At 45.4% G+C, this 27,309-nt stretch overlaps 1 protein-coding gene and 1 long non-coding RNA gene across 2 annotated transcripts in view; both read left to right on the forward strand.

Moving 5' to 3' along the window:
- The window catches only part of LOC127582311 (complement component C8 gamma chain-like), a 28,766-nt gene extending 2,010 nt beyond the window's left edge, over positions 1-26,756 (forward strand). The window contains exons 3-9 of the mRNA XM_052037489.1: positions 10,870-10,952; positions 11,716-11,852; positions 13,177-13,247; positions 16,262-16,363; positions 16,750-16,851; positions 24,149-24,184; positions 26,620-26,756. Of these exons, the coding sequence (XP_051893449.1) occupies positions 10,870-10,952; positions 11,716-11,852; positions 13,177-13,247; positions 16,262-16,363; positions 16,750-16,851; positions 24,149-24,184; positions 26,620-26,642 (554 nt within the window). The 3' untranslated portion in view covers positions 26,643-26,756. The remainder of the gene's footprint in view (positions 1-10,869; positions 10,953-11,715; positions 11,853-13,176; positions 13,248-16,261; positions 16,364-16,749; positions 16,852-24,148; positions 24,185-26,619) is intronic.
- LOC127582279 (uncharacterized) lies at positions 1,396-9,182 on the forward strand. The gene is made up of 3 exons (XR_007958092.1): positions 1,396-1,827; positions 8,620-8,708; positions 9,119-9,182. It is a non-coding gene; the product is annotated as an uncharacterized LOC127582279 (long non-coding RNA).
- Positions 26,757-27,309: the final 553 nt, after the last annotated feature.

Below are 27,309 nucleotides of genomic sequence, written 5' to 3' on the forward strand. Positions count from 1 at the left end.
TCGCTAAAACCCCCCCCCCCCCCATCGGCAAACCCGGGCCTTCAGTCGGTAACCCCCCCCCCCATCGGTAACCCCCCCCCCCCATCGGTAACCCCCCCCCCCCCATCGGTAACCCAGGCCTTCAGTCGGTTAAACCCCCCATCGGCAAACCGGGCCTTCAGTCGCTAAAACCCCCCCCCCCCCATCGGCAAACCGGGCCTTCAGTCGGTAACCCCCCCCCCATCGGTAACCCCCCCCCCCCCATCGGTAACCCAGGCCTTCAGTCGGTTAAACCCCCCATCGGCAAACCGGGCCTTCAGTCGCTAAACCCCCCCCCCCCCCATCGGCAAACCGGGCCTTCAGTCGGTAACCCCCCCCCCCCCCCCCCATCGGTAACCCCCCCCCCCCCTCGGTAACCCAGGCCTTCAGTCGGTTAAACCCCCCATCGGCAAACCGGGCCTTCAGTCGGTAACCCCCCCCCCCCCATCGGTAACCCAGGCCTTCAGTCGGTTAAACCCCCCATCGGTAAACCAGGCCTTCAGTCGGTAACCCTCCCCCCCCCAATTGGTAACCCGGGCCTTCAGTCGATAATCCCGACCCCCCCCCCCCATATCAATTAACCAAACCTTCAATTGGTAATCCTGACCCCAACCGATAAACCAGATCTTTAATCAATAATTTCCCCCCTCCCAATCAATAAACCAAACCATCAATTTGTAATCCGCCTCCCCCCCATCGTTAATCAGATGGTGGTCTGGTTTACCAATTGAAGGTTGGGGTTTAACGAGAGGTGGTCTGGTTTGTCAATTGTAAATCAGGTTTATAGATAGGTGGTTGGGTTTACCAACATGTAGTCAGGTTTACCAATTGATGGTCCAAGCATCCCCATCAGTAAGCCGGACCATCAATCAGTAATCCCGACTCCACCCCATCAGTAAACTGGGCTATCAATCAGTAAACTGAACTAGCAAATCAGTAATTCTGAGGTTCATTCGGTAAACCCATGGGCACGAGTGCCTGCTGGGACCTTGGGCACAGGGAATCCAACCACCCATTGGTTAACCAGATTATCAACTAGCAAACCAGACCATCAATTGGTAAACCTGACGACATGTTGGTAAACCCGACCACCTGTCGGCAAATCTGACCTTCCGTCAATAAACCTGACTACTTATCTGTAAACTCCACCTTCAATCAGTAAACCCAACCGCCTATCGGTAAACTTGACTTACAATTGACAAACCAGACCACTCATCGTTAAACCCAACCTTCAATCAGTAAACCAAACCACCCGTCAATAAACCCCAACCTTCAATTGGTAAACCAGACCACCATCAGTATATCTGACATTCACTTAGTAAATCACATCACCTGTTAGTAAGGCTGACCTTCAATCAGTAAATTAAATTTTTTTTTAAATTAAATTTTATTTACAGCGTGGTAACAGGCCCTTTCGGCCCAACGAGTCCACGCTGCCCATTTTTCTTTTAAACCCCCAAATTAACCTACCCGTACGTCTTTCAAATGTGGGAGGAAACCGGAGCACTCGGAGGAAACCCACGCAGACACAGGAGAACGTACAAACTCCTTAGAGACAGCGACAGGAATAGAATCCGATCGCTGGCGCTGTAATAACGTCGCGCTAACCGCTACGCTACCATGCTGCCACCAACTAGACCACTTGTCAGTAAATCTGACCTTCAATCAGTAAAACAGACCTTCAGTTGGTAAACCCAACCACACCTCACTGAAGCTGATTACCTGTCAGTAAATCTTACCATCCTTCAGTAAATCCAGTCTGTCCTTTGGTAAGACCAAACACCCTTTGGTAAACCCAACCATTGAACGGTAAGCTATCTATCCTTTAGTACATCTGACATTGACTTGGTAAATTGAACCAACCTTCAGTAAAATGGTCCTTCAGTCGGTTGAACAAACTGCCCACTGATTTACAATCTGACAATTTATTGGTGAGACTGACCTCCCTTTGGTGCAATAAACAAAACCAATGTGGTACTCCAGCTGCTGTGACATAAGCCCCGTCCAGGAACTGCCTAATTGCTTGCTCTGCCTACATGTTAACATTTGGTTCTCCAGCACTCACCTCTCTCTGTGGACCAATATTTACTAATTGCTTATCACAGGGTGTTCTAGTGCATGATTTGCAAATTGTTGATAAACAGGTAGTGTAAGTTATTAAGAAAGCTAATAGAATGTTTTCATTTATTGCATGGGCAATTGAACATAAATGAGGGAGGTTATGCTTCAGTTGTGGGGTGTTGGTGAGACACGATGGCTTTCTTACGTAGGGAAGGGTGAATTGAAAGCAGATCAGAAAAGCTTACTAGACCTGAAGTTGGAAAGTTGTCTTATGAGGAAAGGTTGGACTGGCTAGGTTTGTACCTGCTATAGTTTAGAAGAGTGAGAGGAGATTTGATTGAAACATATAAGATCCTGACAAAATCTGATAGGGTGGATGTGGAGAGGTATTTTTTTCTCTTGTGGGAGAATTTAGAACTAGGGTCAATGTTTAAAAATAAAGGGTCACTTACATAGAGTCGTAGAGCACGGAACAGGTACTTATGCCCACTGTGTCTGTGCTGGCCATCAGGTGCCTATCTATACTAATCCCATTTCCCAGCACTAGATCTGTAGCCTTCTACGCCATGGTATTTCAAGTGCTCACCTAAGTATGTCGTGAGAGCATCTGTTTCCACTATTTCTTCAAGCAGTGCATTCCAAATTTCAATCACACTATGTGCAAAAAAATTCTTCCACAAACCCTCTTTAAATCGCATACCCCTTAGCTTCAACCTACGATCTCTGGTCAAAGACACCTCTGCTAAGTGGAAAAGTCCTCACGATCTACCTCATCCATGCCTTTCACAATTTTAAGTATTCACTCCCCGCCTCCATTCTCTGCTCCAAAGAAAACAAACCCAGCCTATCCAGTCTCACCTCATGGTTGAAATGCTCCAAACTTGGCAACATTGTGGTAAATTTCCTTTGTACCCTCTCCAGCATAATCACATCCTTCCTCTATGTGAGGAAGGGAAATGCACACGGTACTCCAGCTGTGGCCAGAATATAGAGAAGGGAGGTTATGGTACGACCACTTTATATGGTTGTGTCACTATCTCCCTGCTTATATATTCTCTGCCCCAGTTAATAAAGGCCAATATCCCACATGCTTTCTTGATCACCTTACTTACCTGTGCTGCTACCTTCAGGATCCTTGGTTTTAGTAGTTCCTACAGTCCACTCATTCATTGTGCTATCCCAGTTTAATTAGTATCACCTTAAAATTTTCAGGATTAAATTTTATCTGCCATTTTTCGGCCTATTTTACAAACTCATTCTGTAACTGAAGGCTACCTCCTCATTATCAACAATACCACCAATTTTTGTGTCCTCTGCAAACTCACTAATCATTACCTCTTACGTTCACATCCTGATAGTTAATGTATATAACTAACAACAAGGGTCCCACACTGACTCTGGTGGTGGTGACTGATCACAGGCACAGCAGCAGCCCTACTTTGTTAGGAGTTTGAGGAGATTTGGTATGTCATCAAAAACTCTTGCAAATTTGTACATATGTACTGTGGAGAGCATTCTGATTGGTTGCATCACCGCCTGGTATGGAGGGTCCAATGTGGAGGATGTAAAGAGGCTGCAGGGGGTTGTAGATTCAGCCAGCTCCATCAGGGACACAACCCTCCCCACCATAGAGGACATCTTCAAGAGCCAGTGCCTCAAGAAGGTGGCATCCATCACTGAGGACCCTCACCACCCGGGACATGCATTCTTCACGTTACTACCATCAGTGAGGAGGTACAGGAGCCTGGAGACCCACATTCAATGTTTCAGGAACAGCTTCTTCCCTTCTGCCGTCAGATTTATGAACAGTCAATAAACCCATGAACACTACCTCGTTTTTCCACCACCCTCCACCCTCTTTTGCACTATTTACTTACATTTTTGTAACTTATAGTAATTTTTATGTTTTTATGTCTTGCACCATACTGCTGCTGCAAAACAACAAATCTCATGACATATGTCAGTGATAATAAACCTGATTCTGATCTTCAGAAACGAAACAACTTGAAAATTTCTTTCAAACCCCAGCAATCTCCTCCCTTGTCCCCCCACAATTACCTGGGATACATTTCATTGGGCTCTAGGGATTTATCTGTCTTTAAGCCCCTTATGACATCTAATGTCTCCTCCTTTTTGATGGTAATTTTGTTCTGGAATTCCACTGTCCCCCTGGCTTAATTCTCCAACTACAGTGTACCTCTCCTCAGTGAAGTATTCATTTAAGATCTCACCCACATCTTTTGGCTCCACAATTGCCACTTTATCCCTATTGGGCCCCACTCTTTCCCTGACTACCCTCTTGTCCTAGCTATACTTATAAAATGCTTTGGGGTTATCCTTAATTTTGGCCATCAGTGCCCCCATTCTGTGTAATTAAACTTTTTAATGTCCCGCACTACATTTTCTACCCTCCTGAAGCCGCTCTTCAATTTTCAGTCCTCTATATTTATAATGAGCTACATTTTTTTTATCCAACCCTCAATATCCCTTGACATCCAGGGTTCCTTGGACTTATTGGCCTTGCTTTGTACCCTCATGGGGACATGTTGATCCTAATCTCTATTTCACTTTTGTATGTCTCTCACTGGTCAGTTGTAGACATACTTGCAAGTGGCAGCTCCCAGTCTACCAGGTCCTTGTCTTTTCATTATTGAAACCTGCCAATTCAGGACCTAAATTCCTGATTCACTCTTGTCCTTCTCCATAACTGCCTTAAGATTTTATGGAGTTATGATCACCATATCCAAAATATAGTAATTTTTATGTTTTTATGTCTTGTACTCTACTGCTGCCACAAAACAGTAAATTTCGCCACATATGTCAGTGATAATAATTCTGATTCTGAAAATACTCTCCCATTAACATTTCCATCACTTACATTTCCAAAGATTAGAACCAGTACTGCCTCTTACACTTGCCTAGATGAATGCAACCGTAACAACACTCAAGAAGCTCAATTGCCTCCAGGACAAAACAGATTGAAATGCCATCCACCGCCCCAAACGTCCACTATCTTGGCCTCATTGTGACCACAGTGTGCATCATCTACCAGATGCACTGCAGTTACTTGCCTAGGCTGCTCTGACAGCACCTCCCAAACTTGCGACCTCTATCATCTTGTAGGACAAGAATTTCAATCACTTGGGAACATCACCATTGCATGTTCCCCTCCAAATTACATACCATCCTGACTTGCATAAGAAATAGACATATAAGCAGGTCATTTGGCACCACGTGCCTTGCTCCATTATTCAATAAAATGATGACAGATCTTTTACTTAGGTACCTCGTTTCTGTGCTAGCCACAAGTATCCTGATTCCAATAATATCTAAAAATCCTTCAATCTTTGTCTTACTTTGCTTTGTCAAGGTCCTGCATGGTAGGTTGGTCTGGAAGGTTAGATCACATGGGATCCAGGGCGAGCTAGCCAATTGGATACAAATTGGCTTGGTGCTAGGAGTTAGAGGGTGGTAGTGGAGGGTTGTTATTCATATTTGAGGCCTGTGGCCAACAGTGCCGCAGAGATCGCTGCTGGGTCCACTGTTGTTCTTCATCTATATTAATGATTTGGATGAGAATATAGTGGGCATGGTTAGTAAGTTTGCGGATGACACAAAAATTGGTGGTATAGTGGACAGTGAAGAAGGTTATCTAAGATTACAACAGGATCTAGATCAACTGGGAAATTGGGCCAAGGAATGGCAGATGGAGTTTAACTCAGACAAGTGTGAAAGGTTGAGCTCTGGGAAGTTAAAGCAGGGCAGGACTTGCGCAGTAAATGTCAGGACGCTGGAGAGTATTGTAGAACAGAGAGACCTAGGGGTACAAGTATATTGTTCCCTGAAAATGGTGACACAGGTAGACAGGGTGGTGAAGAAGGCATTTGACACACTTGCCTTCGTTGGTCAGGGCACCAAGTACAAGAGTTGGGATGTCATGTTACAGCTGTACAGGACGTTGGTGAGACCACACTTGGAGTATTGTGTGCAGTTCTGGTGGCCTAGGAACAATGTCATTAAGCTGGAACGGGTGCAGAAAAGATTCACAAGGCTTGAGTTATAAGGGGAGACTGGGACTGTTTTCCCTGGAGCGTAGAAGGCTGAGGGGGGACCTTATAGTGGTAAATAAAATCATTAGGGGCATAGATAAGGTGAATGGTCACTGTCTTTTTCCCAGGGTAGGGGAGACTAAAACTAGAAGGTGAGAGGGGAAAACTTTAAAGGGGACCTGAGGGGCAAGTTTTTCACACAGTAGGTGGCAGGTATGGAACAAGTTGCCAGAGGAAATGGTAGAGTCAGGTACAATTACTATGTTTGAAAGACATCTGGAAAGGTACATGGATAGGAAAGGTTTAGAGGGATATGGATCAAATGCAGGTAAATAGGATTAGCTCAGGAAAGCAATCTGGCATGGATGAGCTTTTGTACTGTATAACTCTATGACTCTATCTAACACAGATAGGACCCATTTCTATGTCATATGTTTCCATGATCCTATGGTCTTCACTGAGATTGGATCTGCTGTGGACCTGTTTGTTATGATCATGCATGCCATCAAGAGGCAAATCACATCAAGGACGAGAGTCACAGCTGAGGAGGCCTTTGAAGTGTGCCTTCCAGCAGATGCTGACTGCCTCTCTGTCCTTGATAAGTTCACTTCCATTCTTAGCTCCCAATGGGGTGGAACTTTGGGCATTTAATGTCAAGGTCTTGAAAGCACTGAAGAATCTGTGCATGCCATGGTTATCAGTACATAGCTGAACTTCCTGTGTGCTTTCCACCCATCGTCTATTCTTTAGGTAACAGGTCTTCTGTTGGACCTTGGCTGTCAGGTGTTGGTAGAGCTGTTTCTTTTCTCTTGAGGCATAGTGGAGTTTGTAATCCAGCACATTTGTGGTCAGTTAGTTAGATTTTCTGGTTATTGCCATCAAACCAGTTTGTTTCTTTCTGGTGGAGAAGCCAAGTCTTCTCACAAGTGCTCATTTTAGAGGTATTCAGGGCAATCATTTGCTGTAGTCACTCTATGGCTCCTGAGGTCTGGGAGTCATCAAGTTGTCCAAGAGAAGACATTTATAAGAGAGCCATCTTTGCAGTCCTTGAGAACTTCAACATTGATTTTTATGAGTTAATGTGTCTGTTCTTTTATGGCCAGTTCGATGGAGATAGACTAGTTCAGTTTAGAACCATTAATACATTCTAGATGACTGTGAGAAAGGTATTCCAGGCTTGCTCACTATCCTTGATTGGTCTGTGTCTGTGATATAGTCGCCTGCACCCTTCTCCAATGTCTATCCATCACCGGCTGAGTGGGACCATACTCCATTGCTGCACAACTGTGGCCTAGGAATCACCAATAACACATGCTCTTCCCACTCCTACCATTACCTCTGAGGTCTGCAATGTTACCTCCACCTATCACCTCCCAGCCTCTGTCTCTATTTCTACCTCTCCATCTCCCACCTGGCCTCATCTGCTCAGTAACCCCTCTCACCTGGATCCACCTATCTCTTGCCAGCTCCTGCCTCACCCTTCCCCTTCGCCTTGTTACACTGGCTATTTCCCTTTTACACTCTCGGTCCTGATGCAGGGCCTCAACCCAGAATGTTGACTATATCTTTGCCTCCATAGATGCTGCCTGACCCGCTGAGTTCCTCTAGCAGCTTGTTTGTTGACCTGCAGCACTAACTCTGTGTGTGTGTGTGTCTCCCTCTCTCTCTCTCTCTCTCTCTCTCTCTCTCTCTCTCTGACCAATGACATCTGTTTGATCAAAATGTACCTTTCACATGAGGTAGTTGGTGAAATAAAATTTCTGTCTACCTCAGTGCTGTTAAAGCCATGTCCTAATTACTTCTCCATTGTAATCTCATTCTCCACAGCTGTTACTCAGGTTTTGTTCTAAAGGAGTTATTCACTGGAACAGTTCCGTTCAGGTTCTCAACAAAGGTCAACAACTTCTTGATGTCAGCTGAAGAAATAAATTTCTGCTTTTCACTGGGAATAGATACTTCAATACTTATCACAGCTTTAAAAGGAGGCCGCTCAGCCCATCAGATCTATGCCAGCTCCCAGCAGAGCAATTATATCAGTCCCATTCCCCCTTTTATTTTTCCTGTAGCCCTGCAACTTATTCTCTCTCACTTGCCCATCAACTCCCCATTGATTCTTTTGCCTCTCACCTACACTGGGGATAATTTACAGATGCCAATTAACCTACCAACCCATGTGACTTCAGCATGTGGGGGAAACCGAACCACCCAACGGAAAACCCATGCAGTCAAAGGACGGACGTACAAACTCCACACAGATAGCACTGGAGGTCAGGATCAAACCTGAATCCCCAGAGCTGTAAGGCAACAGCACTAACTGCTGTGCCACCCCACTGTACTATACAGAAAATAAAACCAATTGTACCAGTTACCTAGTACTATTTTTATAAAGGCATCTGAATTGTTTCCATTAAGGATCTTTACATATTAATCTAGCTGTGACATAAATGTTTTGTACTGTCTCTGTTCTTATATTCTGTGCCTCGGCTAATAGAGGAAAATCCCTTTCGATATCATAGTCACATGCCCCATCAGGAATCTGTGGACATGCAGTCCAGGGTCGCACCACAGTTCCCATTTATGGTGAGTTCCCTTACTTGATTGCCCTTTCCGAATACATTACCACACTTCATGTAGCTTTTTCCTCACTATAAATCACGCCAATTTTGTATCATCTGCAAACTTCTTAATAATATCACCTGCATTTATGTGTAAATCATTGACATTTGCCACAAAAAGTGAAGGATCTATTACAAAGCTCCATGGAACCTCGATGGAAACATTCTTCCTTTGACTGTAATCATCGACCATTAACATTTTCTTCCTGATTTTGGGCTCTTTCGCACTTTTGAATATGACGTGCGGCTCCCTGTTGCATATTATAGGCGTTTAATTTTCTGACTCCTCTATTGTTTGATACCTTGTCAAAAGACTTGTTAAAATTTGGGTGGACCACACCAAATATACTTTCATTGACCATCCATGTAACTCAGAAAATACAGTTCCTTTGGATGGAAGGAAGATGGCTGCACACATAGCAGCCTCCTCGCCGATGCCAGCGTTTCCTCCAGCACTGAGACATTGATACCACGCACCATTCCACTGGGCTGGACACTGTGTGGAAATGCCAGATTCTTGTCTCCCCGAACACATCCTCCACTCTGGCTCACCCACGGTGAGGGTAAGACCCACATCCTTCTTTATCCAGTTACATAAACAGGTATCTGTTACTAAATTGAACAAGATAAGGGATAAAAATTCCGCTGTTTGACTCCCTTCCTATTTGGGATTGGTTTAGTAGATTCTGATCTAACCTCAGTCACTGTTGTTGAATTTAAATATATTTGGACCTGTAGGTTATTGATTCCCTGACGACTCAGTGTTTTAGAACACAGGACATGGAACAGTACAGCACAGGAACAGGCCCTTCAGCCCACCACATTTGTGCTGACCATGATGCCAATCTAAACTAATCCTATCCCCCTGCATGTGGCCGGTATCCTTCAGTCCCCTGCCTGTTCATGTGTCTGTCTAAATGCTTCTTAAATGTTGCTATCGGTTTGCTTCCACCACTTCCCCTGGAAACATGTTCCAGGCACCTGCCACTCTCTGTGTAAATGAAACGCCCCATGCAGCTCCTTTAAACTTTCCCCTATCATCTTAAACCTATGCCCTCTAGAAATTGACATTTCTACCCTGGGGAAAAGCCTCTGACCATCTATCCTTTCTATACCTTTCTCTAAAGCTCTAGAGAAAACAAGTTTGTCCAACCTGCGCTTATAGCTAATACTCTGCAATCCAAGCTGCATCTTGGTAAACCTCTTCTGCACCCTCTCCAAAGCCTCCACATCTTTCCTGTAGTGTGGCGATCAGAACTGTGCACAGCACTCCAAATGTGGCATAACTAAAGTTTTATGCAGCCACAACATGACTTCCTGACGTTTATACTCAGTATTCTGACCAATGAAAGTAAGCATGCCAAACACCTTTTTTACCACCCCATCTACTTGTGTTGCCACTTTCAGAGAGCTACACACCTGCACCCCAAGATCCCTCTGTACACCAATGCTCCTTAGGCCCTTCCATTTACTGTACACTTTCGTCTTGCATTTGGCCTCCCAAAGTGCAACACCTCACACTTGTCCAGATCAATGTCCATCTGCCACTTCTCTGCCCATATTTCCAACTGATTTATATCCTGCAGTATCCTGTGACAACCTTCCTCACTATCCCCAACTCCACCAATTGTCAAAATACAAAAATGGAAGGAGCAATTCCCCTCTGAAATTCTGCAAGTATTTCCTAGAAACTATAACAGCTATCCTTTCCATGACAAAATGCTTCCTGATTTTTCCCCGTGCCACCATTATCAGGTTTAGGACAACGCTCCCTTGTTCTGGGTTCCTTTCCATAGCGGTTGGAGGTGAGTAATAAGTGAGAGGGGAGGTAGATGAGCTTGAGGGATATGGTGAGAAGGGGATGGGAAGGTGGGCTTGAGGGTAGTGACCTCATATAGGATGTACTGCAAGCTCCTCAGAGCAGGAGAATTGGCTAGAATCCAAGCATACCTTGTAGGCTGTAGTTTCTTTAATGATAAACCAAAGATGACCTTGTCACTTGTAAATATTGCTCTATCTGTTGGAAACTCCAAAGAGCCCACTCAGCAGATACTTTCCCTGTCTCCAGAGAATGGGGCCTCTCAGTTTGATTTTCCTTTTCACATTAAGTCTGACTTTTCTTTCAGGTGGCAGAGGGGCAAGACGGCGAGCACAGGACCCGACTCCCATTGACAAGATCCAGCCTCAGCACAACTTTAACATTCAGCAGGTAACAACGCAATCTTTTAGTCGCACCGTTTTCTAATGGTGGTACGATCAGAGATCCAGCCTGCTGGTGAAGCGAACCTGCAACTCACCTTCCTGGGCAGAAATGTGCTTTTAACCATTTACAGGTGACTGATACAGTGGAGCTGCCGGTAAATTGAAGGAGCCAAGGCTGATGATATGGGTAGACAAGTGGCAGATAGTACTTAATGCAGAGAGGTGTGAACTGTTGCATTTAGGTAGATTGAATGACAATTTACAGTGAATAATACAATTCTGAAAGGGATGCTGAAGTAGAGCTGGGATTATTTGTATTTAAATATTTGAAGCTGGTAAGGTAAATTGAGAAAACTATTAAAATAACAGTTGGGATCCTTGGCCTCAGAAATGGAGGTTGACATCACAAAAACGTTTATGAGAACGGCAGAGGGATTTCAGTTGCATGGAGAGACTGCAGGAGCTAAGGCTGTTCACCGCAGAGCTTAGAAATGAAAGGGGAGACTTAATTTGGGGTGTTTTGAGATGTTTTGTTGGAGCAAATTATTAGAAGATTAGGATTATTTAGAATTGAGAGATAGGTCGTCTTTGTGGGGAAGGGGTTAAACACGATTTAAGGTCATTGGGATGGTGCAGGGAGTTTTATTTTCACTGCCCCTTGCTCTTCCTGCTGTAGGAGTGTTTGAATACACAGTGAAGAGCAAGCTTTACTCTCTAATTAACCCATAATGTGCCTGTCCTGGGACTGCTAGATGTGATGTTTATTTTAGTTTACAGGGGTGTGGCGCCTCATTGCTATTGGATCGCAATGTTCCTATTTGAGAAAAAGTAACTACAGGCTGGATGCGGTCACTGTGCGAGTGAGTGATCAGACTGAAGCCATGCGGATCAACACATTACACAAAATGTGAGTGCAACAAAGTTTTATTTTGCAAATTTCCCATTTCCTCACTCAATGGGAATCAGTCACTTTGTTTTCATCAACCCAGGAGTGAGTTGTACTTGCATCACAGAGCAAATGGTCAGTGACTCACTTCTCCCTGAGAGATTCTTCTACTCCTCTGCCTATCCCCCTTCTCCCATTGGATGGGAGACGGATCCCCTGCTCCCACTGGACGGGAGTCAGACCTCCTGTTCCCATCGGACGGGAGTCAGACCCCCTGCTCCCATTGGATGGGAGTTGGACCCCCTGCTCCCATTGGACGGGAGTCAGACTGGCCCCCCTCCCAATCGGCAGCAGTGGTCTCACCAGTCACCTGGACAGAATTAACATTTGCTCCTTCGGAGAGAAATTGTTTCACACAGCACAAAAGCAGGCCTTTCAGCCCACCATTTCCACGTTGACCATAAAGTTACCATCTATACTAATCCCATTTACCGACACTTGGTCCATAGTCTTCTATCCTTGGCGATTCAAGTTACTTGTTAAATGTTGTGAGAATCCCTGCCTCCACCATCCACCCAGGCAGTGGGTATCAGACTCCAACCACCCAGTCGGTGCAAAAATTCCTTCTCAGATCACCTCTAAACCTCCTATCATTTACCCTAAGCCTTTATCTTCTAGTTATAGACACCTCTACTGTGGGGAAAAGTTTCATACTAAGCACCCTGTAATGCCATCATGTCCCACCTCAGCCTACTCCATCCCAAGAAAAACAATCCCAGCCTATCCAGCCTCTCCTCCTAACTGAAGCGCTCCATGCCTGGCCACATCCTGGTGAATCTCCGCTGCACCCTCTCCTTCCGATAGTACCACGAGCAGAACTGCATACAGTACTCCAGCTGTGGTCTAACCAACAATTTATCGAAATGCACAATAACCTACCTGTTCTTACATTCTCTGTCCCAGCTAATGAAGGCAAGTATCCCATATATCTTCTTTACCAGCTTATCTAACTTTGTTGCTCCCTTCGGAGATCCTTGGACTTGTGCACCAAGGTCCTTCTGTTCTTCAATACTCCTGAGGACCCTACCATTCATTGTATATGTCCTACTGTTATCAGTCTTCCAAAGTTGCATCACCTCACACTTACCAGGATTACGTTCCACCTGCCATTGCTTTGCCCATCTTGCCAGCTGAACAGTATCATCCTGTAGCCTAGGACTAACCTGTGGGTGAACCACAAGGCCAAATGAAGAAAGTTCAGTGGAGTTTCTGAGCTGAGCTAAGAATCAGCTTCCGGGCGTGCAATGCAATGAAATGTAATTGATGTTCTCTTCTTCTCTCCCAGGGATGGGATCTGTTGGGACATTAAGCAAGACTACAGGAAGGCTACAACCCCTGGGAGATTCTCAAGAAAAAGTTTGTGAAATCTATGTTGTTACCTTATAGTATTCTATTCCCTCCATGTCCCCAGAAGGCATTTGGCCTATACAGCTGCTGTCTCTCTCTCTCTCGCTCTCTCTCTCTCTTTCACATCCCCTGGGGGTACTTGGTCTCACCCCCAGCCTTGCTGGACTGACTCCCTGCCCCCTCCCCTGAAATTGCTGACTCCTCTCTCCCCAGCACACGAGTTACATTTGCTCTTCATTGCCCTGAAGGGCTATTTCTCCCTCTCACTGCCAAAGTGTTGACTCTCTCCCTCTTCCCTCTTTATACTCACTTTATGCCCCTCACGTTGAAGGGTGACTCCCTCCAGTGAGCTGCTTTCTTTCCCTCCCCTCAAGTTATAGCGACAGCACAGAAAGGGGCCCTTCAAACCACCATGTCCAGGCTGAGCTGTTTGCCCATCCACACTAATATCATTTGCCTGCATTAGGGCCGTATCCCACCTTGCCTTGCCTAAATGTCTGTCTAAATGTCTCTTAAACATAGTGATTGCATCTGATTCCACCACTTGTTCTGACAGTGAGATCCAATTATCAGTCATTCTTTGTGTAAACAAAACTTTCCACCCCAACTCCCCCTCCTCCGTGAGACGCTGACTCTCTCTCCCTCTATCCAGGGCCCGACACCCCCCGTATCTTGTCATGGGACTTAATCCACATCGTTCCTCCCTGGGAATTCTCTCCCTTGAAGTTCTAACACTGCTCCTCCACCACTCCTTTCAGGACATCACTCTCTTCCTCTCGGGAGGGTGCATGTCTCTCCCCCCCTCCCTAAGGACCAACAGTAGCCCTGTCCCCTCAAGGGTTAGACTTCCCCCCTCCCGAGGGCTGCTCTCCACTTCCCCCCCCCCCCCCCGCTGCTCTCCATGCTCTAACTTTATGCTCCTCCCTTGAAGAGTTCTCTCTCCCTCCTCTAAATATGCTGCTTTCTTTTAATTATTATCCCCTCAGAATTGTTGACTCTCTCCCCCTGTCCCCAAGGGCTGACTTTATCTTTACCCCTCCCCTCAAAGGCTGACTTGATTCCCATCCCCCCCCCCCCCCCCCAAGGGCTGACTCTCTTCTTCTCCACCACAACTCAGTCATTTGGTCCTCCATTCCCCCCTCCACTTGAAAGAGCGAACACCATGTCCCCGCCCTCAAGCTACTCCCCCCCCCAGTGCTAATTTTATATTCCTCCCTTGATGGGCTGATCCTCCTTCCTCTGATGTTGAGCCTCTCCTATTCACCCCTCAACCTATTCACCCTTTCCCACTTCCCTCAGCTCCCTCTCAGCTCAAAGACTCAATCTAATTCCCCCCCGGTAGGTGGTCACTCTCCTCCACACCAAATGCTGATGCCCAACCTCCCCCAACGTACAGGGAGCTGACAATATCCCTCCTCTCCTCAAGCCCCATGATACAACTCGCTCCTGCTCTTCAGGTTCCAACACTCTTTCCCCTCTCCCCAACACTCCCACTGATCCTGAGTCTCTTTGCCATATTGTTGGCATGTGACAAGCCAAGAGATAACAGGAGAACTTATAAACAACATTCAAAGTGGGGCGGTAAAGGCCAGGGCGTTACACAGAACTGAAATACGCCCACTCCTGACACCACACCTGAAAGGACATGGAGGGGCACAGAAGAGCTTCAATGGAATGGGACTGAGGGGGAGGGTCTCCAGTTAGATGGAGGGGTAAGAAAAATTTCAGTTGTTCTCCTTAGAGTAGAGAAACTGAAAGGGTATCTTATAAAGATGTTTAAGATCCTGAAGGGATTAGATGCAAACTGTTCCCAGTAGTTGAAAGGTCAAAGATCAGAGGGAACAGATTGCAAACTGGTTAAACACAGGGTGGAGCTGAAGGCCTCAGGATGTTGGTGTGAACCAAAAGATGTTGTATATTTTCGGAGCTGACAAAATGTCAGTGCTCCTGGGATCAGCTGGGTCGAGGAACAGTGACGTCCAAGGTGAGAGCAGACTGTGGTGGCTGGGAGGCTGATGGTGTCAGAGGCTGACTGGAGGCCCAGGAGGGTCTCAGAGATCAGTGCGGAGTGGTCAGGATTTGGAGTCAGGGTTGTGGTTTGGTATTGTGGTCAGGGAGGTGTCGGGGGTAGGTGGAACAGGGAATTGGATGTGTAATGGGGAGTTGGGGCTGTGGATTTGATCAGGAATTGGTGCCATGGACGGATGGGGATATTGGGGCCAGGGGCTGTAATAGGAGGTTGGGGTTGGGGAGGGTTGTCCAAGGTGAGTGGTGGGGTGTGGATGATGTTCTCTGTGTGGTTTTGTCCAGAAGCGAAGGATGGTGGAGAGTCTGACCTCTTCGAGAGTCCCTGACTAACTGGTGGTAATAAAACATGGTTGCTCCAGCTGTGACCACCGACTGTTAATAACGTGTTGTGCTGTTTTCCAAAAGAGATGTTGCACGTGAAGTATAGTGATGAAAACATGCTGGGCGCAGGATCAGAATAGGAGTGCAAGATGACTGGAAGCACCCGGTTAAATTTTCACTGAATCGTTAAACGTGTCTGCCTCTTGTAACTTACCAAACTGTATTGGTTACTGTTGTGACGTGTTCAGATGAAATATTATTAAGCTGAAGCATATACTGTCTACACTGCCAGACCTGCTGAACATTCCCAGCATTTTGTGCTTTCTCAGTCTGCCACCCACTGTAATACTTGGCCTTAGGAGAAGGCTATATGGATGGGTTCAAGGTTGGGAGGAGCCTAGTGAATAAAGACTTGACAGAGAAATATTGCTGGGAAATTGAGAAAGGGCTGGAGAGTGCAAATAACTGGGCTGTTGTGTGAGACAGCTGGCAGACTCCAGTGGGCTAAATAGCCTCCTTCTGGGCTACATTGTTCATCATCCTGATGGAGCATAAACTAGGAGTTGCTCAGAAAATGTCAGGTTTGAATCTGTCCCAAAATTCCACATTATTATCCCATGTAGAATATTTAGGAATCCAACATCCTAATTGTAACTTTTTTCTTCACTCTGCAGATCGGGGACTGACTACTGACATTGTAGTCAGTGACACAGACTACACCAATTACGCAATACTCTTCCTTCAGCAAAGACGGAAAATTACTCTCAAGCTCTATGGTGGGTAAAGTATGCCCAGCTCCCGTGTTCGTAGAAACACGTGAAGCCCAAACTAGGATACACACCAACACGGGCCTCAAACTCCTCTGTGTTACTTTGCTGAATTTTGTGCTTATCAGGGTGAGAGGTATCAACACTCACGAGAAGGTGAACTCCCGGTGGCAACTCATGTATAAGTTGGGCTACACACAGGGCATAAACTCCCACTATATGGGAGTGCAGCACAGCTTAAGTACAGAGTAAAGCCTTCTTTTGTTGTCCCATCAAACACACTCGGGGCAGTTACAGAACTAGTTAGGTACATGAAAAGCACTGTGTAGAGGCAGACTATGTGGTTGTCACTGATAGACTCATCCTTCAATAATGGTTTCTTTTTCTATTTCCAGGGAGAACCTCTAACATCGATGAAGCTGTACAGATCAAGTTTCGTCAACTTGTTATCAGCAACAACATCCCAGAAATATTCATTTATGCATTCCCTCAATATGGTCAGAATCATCCCAATGTCAAATCTGTCTTTTAAATATTAGCTTAGTATTAACTGTCTAGCTGTATTTTGCTCACTCGTAGAAACAAGGATAAGGTATAAAGCTGGCGATGCTCAGCAGGTCAGGTAGCATCTGTGGAGAGAGAAACAGAAGTGGAAAAGTTAAGAAATAAGCAGTTTCTTCAGCATAGAGACCGCATCGTGAGCGTCAAATGCAGTGTGCTAAATTGGAACACTGCTTCACCTGGAAGGAATGTTTGATCCAGTAAGGTGGGAAGGGGCCAGCTGAAAGGACAGGTGTTGTAGCTCCTGCAGTTGCTTGGGAAAGGGAAGTGAGAAGGGGAGTAGTTAGTAGAAACGGAAGGATAAACCAGGGAGCTGCAGGAGAATGGTCCCTTTGTTGAAAGAGGAGGAGGGAGGCATGCGTCCTGTGATGGAATCTCACTGGAGATGGTGGGAAGTACAGAGGATGACCTGTTGAATGTGGACACTGGTAGGGTGGAAAAGGGGAGTCCTGATCCAGGGTCTCGACCCAAAACATCGCATTTCCTTTCCCCCTGAGTACCTCCAGCAGCTTGTTTTTTTTCTCCAGATTACAGTTCCTTGTGCTTCCGGAACTCTGTTCTTGTTCTGGCCAGGATGAGAGGGGATGAAAGAGGGTGGGAGGATGGAGCGAACGTCACTGAGAGTCCTGTCAGTGGTGTTAGCGGGGAAGCCACAGTTAAAGAAAGAGGAAGGCTTCTCAGAGGCACTGGTGTGGAATGTCTCAGCGTCAGAACTGAGCTGGGGAGAATAGAATGGAGTCCTTACAGGAAGCAGAGTTGGAGAAGATTTAATGAAGATAGCTTTGGGAGTCAGTGGGCTGGCAAGGCACATTGGTCACTGATCTCTCCCCTGAGATGGAGATAACAAAATCAAAAAAAGAAAGAGAAATGAAAGAAAGAGAATGAGAACAGGAAGAAAGTTGGCAGCAAAGGTGATGAAACTTCCGAGTGCAGGAAGCAGCAACGATACATTCATCGATGCACCAGAAAAAGAGGTAGTGACGGAACAAGGACTGTTCCAAATATCTGACCATGAGACCAGCATGGCTTAACTCCATGTGGGTTCCCATAGCTACAACTAAGAGGAACACGGAACAGGATTTAGCTTTTGGCAATAAGCTTGCCAATAATTTATTGATTGAACACTTTTCAAAAGAAGATGTATTCAACCTGTGATAGAATAAAGATAAGTAGAGTAATTCTAATTTTGGTTGGGGCATTGGAACTTGGAGGCTCAAAGAAAAGCACAAGAAGTACTTTCATGTTGCTAATGCATTGAAAGGGTAATAATGGTTTATTGCAGTTTGAAAAGGATGCATTGGGTGCCTGATAATGGATAATTGCAGGAAGGAAGGCCTGGATAATGTGCCTAGCATTCGACCATTGCAGTTTCAAAGGGCTGGATGGTGTGCAGAATGATGGAAGGACAGTGGGTGGCACAATGGCGCAGTCAGTAGTGCTGCTGCCTCACAGCTGGGTTCAGTCCTGATCTCCGTTGCTGTCTGTGTGGAGTTTGCATGTTCTCCCTGTGACTGCATGGCTTTTCTCCAGATGCTCCGGTTTCCAATCACATCTCAAAAATGTGCAGGATTGGCCACTGTAAATTGCCCCTAGTGTGTAGGTGAGTGGTGGAATCTTGGGGGGGTGGGGGGCAGTTGATGGGAATGTGGGGAGAATAAAATGGGTTACGGTAGGATTAGTATAAAAATGGGTGCTTGATGGTTGGCACAGACTCAGTGTGCCGAAGGGCCTGTTTCCCGACAGTGCCTATGACTCTGTGATTATGACTCTATGGCAAAGGCCGTCAGTGCTGAGAAGAACAGGGGAAGCAGGCACTTAGGATCATCTCCCCCTGCATGTTCCCCTCCATGTCACACACCTTCCTGATCCAGAAGTATATCACAATTCCTTTGGAGCATGGGTCACAGTGCTGGCACTATGGAAGTCCCTTTGCCCCTCGACAGCAGCAGTTCAGGAAGGCTCACTACCTTGCTCAAGTGCGAGCAAGACTGGGACCTTGCCATGACCCCCAGACCAGAAGAAACAGAAGAATAACTGGTTATACCAAAGCACTCAACCTCCAGGGCATTGCTCAGTACTTCTAGCAACAGAGATCAGGCACAGAATTAGTGGTCGCGTGGAATGTACGGATTGGTTAGAGCATGCTAGCTTAAGGCAAATCATGTCTCACTAACTTGATAGAGATTTTAATCACAAGATTAAGAGGGAAATGCAGGTGACACAATACTTATGGACTTCCAAAATGTGCTTGATAAAGTGCCATTTAATAGGTTTGTCATCAAGATTGAAATCCATGGAATAAATAGGGAACTTATTAGTTAGGAGCAGGAGTAGCCACACCCTCTCGAACCTACTCTGTTATTTAATATACAACACGGCTGATCTGATTGTAAACTCAGCTCTGCATTCCTGTCTACCTGCTGCAACAGTTCACACCCTTGATTATCAAAGTACCGATCTACCTCCGCCTTCAAAATTCAAAGAAGGTTTGCTGGTCTGATACCTGAAATGGGCAGATTGTTTTATGAGGAAAAGTTGGACCAGGCCTGGCTTGTATCCACTGGAGGTTAGAAGAACGAGAAAGGACGTGATCAAAGCTTATAAGATCCCAACAGGCTAGATGTAGAGAGGATTGTGGGAGAATCTAGAACTAGGGTCACTGTGTAAAGAAAAAGGGTTGACCATTTAAGATGAGATGAGGTGAGTTTTTTTCTTTCGGAAAGAGTGTTTGGAACTCTTCATCAAAGGGTAGTGGAAACAGAGTCTTTGAATATCTGGCAGAGGTAGATAAATTTCTGATTTAAGAAGCTGAAAGGTTATTGGGGGTAGGTGGGAATGAAGAGTCGATCTTATTCATTGCATGATCTTATTGAATGGCTGAGCAGCCTCAATGTGGGGCGAGTGGCCTACTTCTGTCCCTAATTCATACGTTCGTATGAATTAGGGGATTTCTATGCATAGTTTGGTAGTACTGTTGACAACAACTTCGATCATTTGCTGATTGAGAGTACATGATTAGGTGCTAATCAGCTGGATTGGATTTATCCTTTTTATTCAAAGGACATACTAGGGCAACTTCTTATATTAGAAGCTTCCAGTTTTGTAAATGTACCGGAACAACTTGGTTAGAAGTGCAGCTGGTCCTGGAACACAGTCTTGAGTACAACAGCTGGGATGTTGTTGGCCTTTGCTATATCCTGTGCTCTCACTTGAGGTGAAATGAATTGACTGAAAACTGGCTTTTGTGATGGCGATAAGTTTGGAAGGAAACCAGGGCGCATCATCCACTTGGCACTTCTGTCTGAAGATAGTTGTGAGCACTTCAGCTTTGCCCTTTGATGCTGACCTTAGTTGAGGATGGGATGTTCTTGGCTGTTGAACTGACTCGCAAGTTTGATGACTGAAGTTAAGCAGGCCAGGAGGCAGGAACAAAGTCCTTGGTAACTCCTTGCATTTTAAGCTTTGAGAAATAGATGTGCATTGAAAGTGAGTGAATGATGGATCAGTGTGACAGGTACGGCAAAAATATGGTCATTGCCGAGAGTCATTATTTATTTATTTATTCATTCTTTTGGGATGTGGGTGTCACTGGGAAGACCAGCATTTATTGCCCATCCCTAATTATCCTTGAGAAGGTAGTGGTGAGCTGGCTTCTTGAATCATTGTAGACCTACTGGTGAAGGTGCCCCCACAGTGCTGTTGGGGAGGGAGATCCAGGACTTGGACCTAGAAGTGATGAAGGAACGGTGATATATTTCCAAGTCACCATGGTGTGCGACTTGAAGGGGAACCTGCAGATGATGGTGCTCCCATGCACCTGCAGCCCTCTTCATTGGTGGCTGAGCTCCCATGTTTTTGGGCGTTGCTGTTGGAGTAGGTTGGAGGAGTAACTGCATTCCATTTTATGGATGATAACACACTGAGCCATGATGTACCAGTGTTAGATGGATTTCAATCAAATGGGTTGCTTTGGTAATTCTTGAGGGTTGGATCCAGGCAAGTGGGGAGCATTCCATCCCATTCCTGATGGCGGAAAAGCTTTGGGTGCTAGGAGATCTCACCACTCTGACACAGAATCAGAGTACTGATGAAGGGTCTTTGACCTGAAATATTGACTGGTTTCTCTGTCCACAGACACTGCCTAACCAGCTGAGTTCTTCTAGCATTTCACTCTTTTCTCATTTGTCCATCTTTACTCTCCTTTTTTAGTTTTCTCTTCTCCTCCGATTCTTCTCTAATCCACCTGGTTCTCACTGGTACTTATAACCCAACAACTGTCACACAGCCTTTTTTGCTTTACCTTCCTCTATATCTATTTCATCATCCAGGGAACTCTGGATGTGTTTGTTCTTCCTCTGCTTTTCATGGACATATGCCTCAACTGTACTTGAACTATCTCCTCATTAACTGTAGTTCTGCTAAGCCTGTCAACTTCTGGTTGCTATTAACCTGGGCCAGATCCACTCTCATCCCATTAGCCCAAACTATTGCTTGTCTTGTACAGGCGACTCCCTGCATTATGGCCATTCGAGTTACAGAAATTTGCCTTTACAGAATTCACAAATCACTACCCAAAAATTGGAGGTACAGAATAAAATTCACTCTCCATAGAACCATAGAACACTACAGCACAGAAAACAGGCCATTCAGCCCTTCTAGTCTGTGCCAAAATGGTATTCTGCTAGTCCCATCTACCTGCACCCAGTCCATAACCCTCCAGACCTCTCCCGTCCATGTATCTATCCAACTTATTCTTAAAACTCAAGATTGAGCCTGCACTCACTACATCAGATGGCAGCCCGTTCCACACTCCCACCACTCTTTGAGTGAAGAAGTTCCCCTTAATGTTCCCCCTAAACTTTTCCCCTTTCGCCCTAAAGCCATGTCCTCTTGTACTTATCTCTCCTAATCTAGGTGGAAAGAGCCTACTCGCATTAACTCTGTCTATACCCCTCATAATTTTGTAAACCTCTATCAAATCTCCCCTCATTCTTCTGCGCTCCAAGGAATAAAGTCCTAACCTGTTCAATCTTTCCCTGTAACTCAACTCCTGAAAACCCAGCAACATTCTAGTAAATCTCCTCTGCACTCTTTCAATCTTACAAATATCCTTCCTATAGTTAGGTAACCAGAACTGCATGCAATACTCCAAATTTAGCCTCACCAATGTCTCATACAACCTCACCATAACATCCCAACTCCTATACTCAATACTTCGATTTAAGAATGCCAGGATGCCAAAAGCCTTCTTTACAACCCTGTCTACCTGCGACGCCACTTTCAGGGAATTATGTATCTGAACTCCCAGATCCCTTTGTTCCTCCGCACTCCTCAGTGCCCTACCATTTACTGTGTATGTCCTACTTTGATTTGTCTTTTCAAAATGCAACACCTCACACTTGTCTGCATCAAATTCCATCTGCCATTTTCTGGCCCATTCTTCCAGTTGGTTCAGATCCCTCTGCAAGCTTTGAACGCCTTCCTCGCCGTCCACTACGCCTCCATTCTTAGTATCATCAGCAAACTGGCTGATCCAATTTACCACATTATCATCTAGATCATTGATATAGACAACAAACAACAATGGCCCCAGCACAGATCCCTGAGGCACACCACTAGTCACAGGCCTCCAGTCTGAGAAACAATCATCCACTACCACTCTCTGTCTTCTCCCACACAGCCAATTTCGAATCCAGTTTACAACCTTTCCATGGATACCTAGGGACTGAACCTTCTGAACTAATCTCCCATGTGGGACCTTATCAAAGGCCTTACTAAAGTCCATATAGGCAACATCCACAGCCTTTCCTTCATCTACTTTCTTGGTAACCTCCTCGAAAAACTCTACAAGATTCGTTAAACACAATCTACCACGCACAAAGCCATGCTGACTATCCTTAATCAGCCCTTGGCTGTCCAAATACTTGTATATCCGATCTCTCAGAACACCTTCCAATAATTTACCCACTACTGATGTCAGGCTCACTGGCCTGTAATTACCTGGTGTACTTTTAGGTCCTTTTTTAAACAATGGAACTACATGAGCTACCCTCCAGTCCTCCAGCACTGTACCCGTGGCTAAGGACATTTTAAATATATCTGCCAGGGCCCCTGCAATTTCTACCATTGTCTCTCTCAATGTCCGAGGAAATATCTTATCAGTCCCGGGGGATTTATCTACCTTTATTCGCTGTAAAGCAGCAAGCACCTCCTCCTCTTTAATCTCTATATGTTCCATGACACTATTGCCTGTTTCCCTTCCTTCCATATCCACTATGCCAGTTTCCTGAGTAAATACTGATGCAAAAAAAACTGTTTAAGACCTCCCCCATCTCCTGAGGCTCCACACATAGATGACCACTCAGATCTTCTGGGGGACCAATTTTGTCCCCTACTATCCTTTTACTCTTAATATACTTGTAGAAACCCTTCAGGTTTACCTTCACATTATCTGCCAAAGCAACCTCATGTCTTCTTTTAGCCTTCCTGATTTCCTTTTTCAGTATTTTCTTACTTTTTCTATACTCTTCAAGTACCTCATTTGTTCCTAGTTGCCTATACCTGCTATACCCCTCTCTCTTTTTCTTAATCAGATCTCCCACAGAATTTGTATGAATAATTTTATGATTTTTATTTTGATTTGCTCCTCCTTTTCTAAACCTTATGACGTTTGATCACTATTTCCTAGATGTTCCCTGACCGAAACTTGGTGCACTTGACCCACCTCATTCCTCAGAACTAGATCCAGCAACGTCTCCTTCTTTGTTAGACTGGGAACATGCTGCTCTGGAAAATTATCCTGGACACATTTTAGTACCTCCATCCCTCCAGTCCGTCATCTCACCACTCTAACATCCCATCATTTTTCATTTCATCCTCCATCTCACTGGCCCATCGTATTCCCCTTTCATGCTGCTCACCTTCCTCCACCCCTACCCTCCACTATCACCCCTTTATCCCAGCTCTCCTTGCCATTCCCCCCTTCAACTCCCCCTTCCATCCTACCCTCCTCCATCCTACACCATTCTGATCCTCTATCCTACAAAACCTCCAACTCTGCATTACTTCCTTTCCCTTCTTCATTGTACTCCTTGGTACGGTATCTAGCAAAAAAAGCAGGAGATCTGTAGGTCTCCCCCTATCTGGTAATAATCTTTATTCATGGATTCTGATAGGCAGCCGGACACCACGCCTGTGACAGGTGTAATGTTGATCTCCTGTGCTCTTTTTCAGGGTTCTGTGATGCCGCTGATGAATTTCATCAACTCGGTGAGTGACTCCATATTATTGAACAAGGTTCCCTGTGTATCCTGTTACTAACAAGTAGATTACTCATGTCACTGCCAAACTCCATCCTTAGTCACAAGCTCAGCTCCATTTGGTTCTTTGTGCTTCAGGTGCCCAAACTATTGCTTGTCTTGTACAGGCGACTCCCTGCATTATGGCCGTTCGAGTTACAGAGATTTGTCTTTACAGAATTCACAAATCGCTACCCAAAAATTGGAGATACTGAATAACATTCACTCTCACAGAATTTGTATGAATAACTTGACACATATTTTGTGTCAATACTTGAAATTGAATTTACTTTTTTTCAACTCTCGTTTCTTGACGCATGCACAGATAACTTCATGTCACTGAAAATTGCGACAGCCCCCTCTTCCAGGAATGCCACACCCGTCCCCCTGTGTCATGGCCTGTATTGACCTGCTTAAGGATCTCATAACCCCCCTGCCGAGCACCCGTCGACCAATTAATTAATTTGTTGTTACTTTAGCAAACATGGCAGATATTTCTCTCCACCGGAACTCCGATTATATGATTGACCAAGTAATCTGGTTTTCCTGGTATTGGTTGAAGGAAGAAAGTAAGTGCAGTGAACACCTTGGTCTTGGCATCTTCCACGGCACTTTTGATATCTGCCGTATGTTCAGCCCCCATTGCTACTGTTCTCTTCCCAGATCCCATTAGGGAAAGAAAGTGTCCTTGGAGACTCCCTGCCTTAGCCCTAAACATACCTTTCCTAGTTTTTATCCTACATCCATATTGCCCTTTCGGGTTTTTCGCAGAGGGCCCATCATCACTCCCTATGTCTAGTTCCCACCATAGTACTGACCAGAGTGCAATCAGTCCTTCTCTTCTACAAACCTCTGGCAGTTCTCTACTCAAAACAAAACCCTTAAGTTCTCTGTTGTTGCAATCTGCTGCCTCACTTCCCGTCTCCTTTCCTCTCTAAGGTGTTTGCAAGTGTAGTTGCTTCTCATAGCCATGGTCATTATTCCTGCAACTCCATGTTAGAACCACCCAGCCTTAGCGCAGAAATGTTCCTCATCTACAATTACAAATCGCATCAGATGTAAACTATCATTGTTTTTTGTCTACAGCTGTTGATAAACAACTTTTCTCCAACCCAGCTGTATTTGCATAATTCCATTCCAATCCATCCAGCTGTAGCCAGAGCCATTGCCAGACCCACCTGCCACTGCTTTTCTTCCCACGCCCGTTACCCCTCCGTATGCCCCCACTCTTGTTGACGTTGAAATTTCCTCCAATTAAAAGTCAAGAAGATCAAGCTGCTGTCCTCAGTCCTCACCATAGTGTCCATTTCCTGGACACTCGCTGCATCCCACTACGGATCTCTGGTGCTGCTGATTGGCCCTCTCTCCAGAGTCCTGTGCCAATTATAAACTAATCCTCTTGCTCCACTTCTCAGAAGCCTTGTATCAATCCCAAGCATATTTGACTCTGCCGTTTCTCCCCAGAGCCCTGCATCGATCAGACTAAACCAACTGATTTGCTCTCTCCATAACCCTCTCAATCCTCAACAGATCCCTCTGTCCTGCTCTCTCCTCTTAGCCCTGCACCAATTCCAAGCAAGTCTCTCCTGCCCCCTCTCTCACCAGTGAACGAGTAACCTCGAGAAAATGGTTGATATCCTGAATGAGGTGGAACACACTTGTGAAATAACACAGCCTTGAGAAAACAGGTTGTTGGTAAACATGCAAGGACCCTAACAAGCGGGTAATTTGGTAATAAGCCTTGTAAATGGGTAAGACTGTAATTAATCAAAAGTGCCCATGGTAAATAGATAAGACCTTCAGTAAAGAAGTAGTACCCCAGATAATTGGATAATGTCTCCAGTAAATGTTAATTGGCATAGTGAGTGAATAAAACTCCAAGTAAATGGGAATGGTCCCCAACTGCATAATCAATGTAATTCATTGATGGACAACACCCCCATTTGCTCTGAGATGGCAAAGGCACCTCCAAGCTGCCTTCCTGTGGGTTCCCAAAGGCTTCCAGTGATGTCCTCACCTGTCCCTCCCGTCACTTCCCCATCGCTGCAGGACTTCAGCACAAACAAGTTCAACCATGGAAAAGGTTGAGTTCCAGTGGTCTCCCTCTTCCTGCACAGATCAATGCATTCAAGCATGGGGGATTTGTGATTTGCATCATCACGGCTACAGCAAGCTGACCAGAATCAACACCGAGCAGACAGCTGGAGTGAAATATTGTCACTGACAGTTTCTGATGATTTTTACTCCCTGAGCCTTTGGTTTAAAAACCCCAAAAGACAGTGAGAATATCAAACCCATATGTGGGAGGACCTCCAGTAAACAAGTAAAACCAGTAGTTGTTGGAAACACCCTGTGGCATCACTGCATTAGTTGTTTTGAGTTGTGCTTTTTTTTTTGCCTCAACAGATGACGATTTGGGAAAATCTTAAGCCGGAGGTGTTGAGCCTCACTCACTCTGCCCCCGGACAGTTTGTGGTTTCTCTGCTGATGGATGTGATCAACATCTTGTCAATTGATCAAATAAAGTTGAGCATGGCATTAAATGATGGTGGTCTCCTTTACTCCTGCAGTCTCTTGCCCTTCCTCTGTTTCTCTATAGCACCCAGCTGCCTTCCTGTGGTGGAAGGATGTCCTTTAGTCAGGATGTTCTGGCGACCTCTGTGGCTGGCAGAGCTGAGAGAGAAAGGAAATCTGGCACCAGAATCCACTTTAGTCCTTTTATCGAGGCATGGACTGGACTGTTTCTAGCACATTGCAACAGGCTCTGCCCCATGTCTACTGGTGATGACTCTCAAGTAAATCCTGAGGCAGATGAAGTGGAGATTGTGCCCCTCAGAAGAGCCATGATCTGTGTCTAAACCACGAGTTTCATCTATTACAATTACATCTCCACCACCTCTCCAAAGCTGCCATCTCACCTCTTCCATTTTGACCTCATCCAAGTTAAGAACCACCTCGTTCTCCTCCACTTCCTCAATCTCCTTCACCAGCCCTAACTCCACCATCATGTCCACGTCAACCTTCCTCCACCTCCACCACTCCCTCAAACACTTCCTCCTCCTACTTCCCTCCACATGCAGGGCAGCAAATTGGGTA

The sequence above is a fragment of the Pristis pectinata genome, chromosome 23 (genome assembly GCF_009764475.1).
Source record: "Pristis pectinata isolate sPriPec2 chromosome 23, sPriPec2.1.pri, whole genome shotgun sequence".
In the NCBI taxonomy this organism is placed as follows: domain Eukaryota; kingdom Metazoa; phylum Chordata; class Chondrichthyes; order Rhinopristiformes; family Pristidae; genus Pristis; species Pristis pectinata.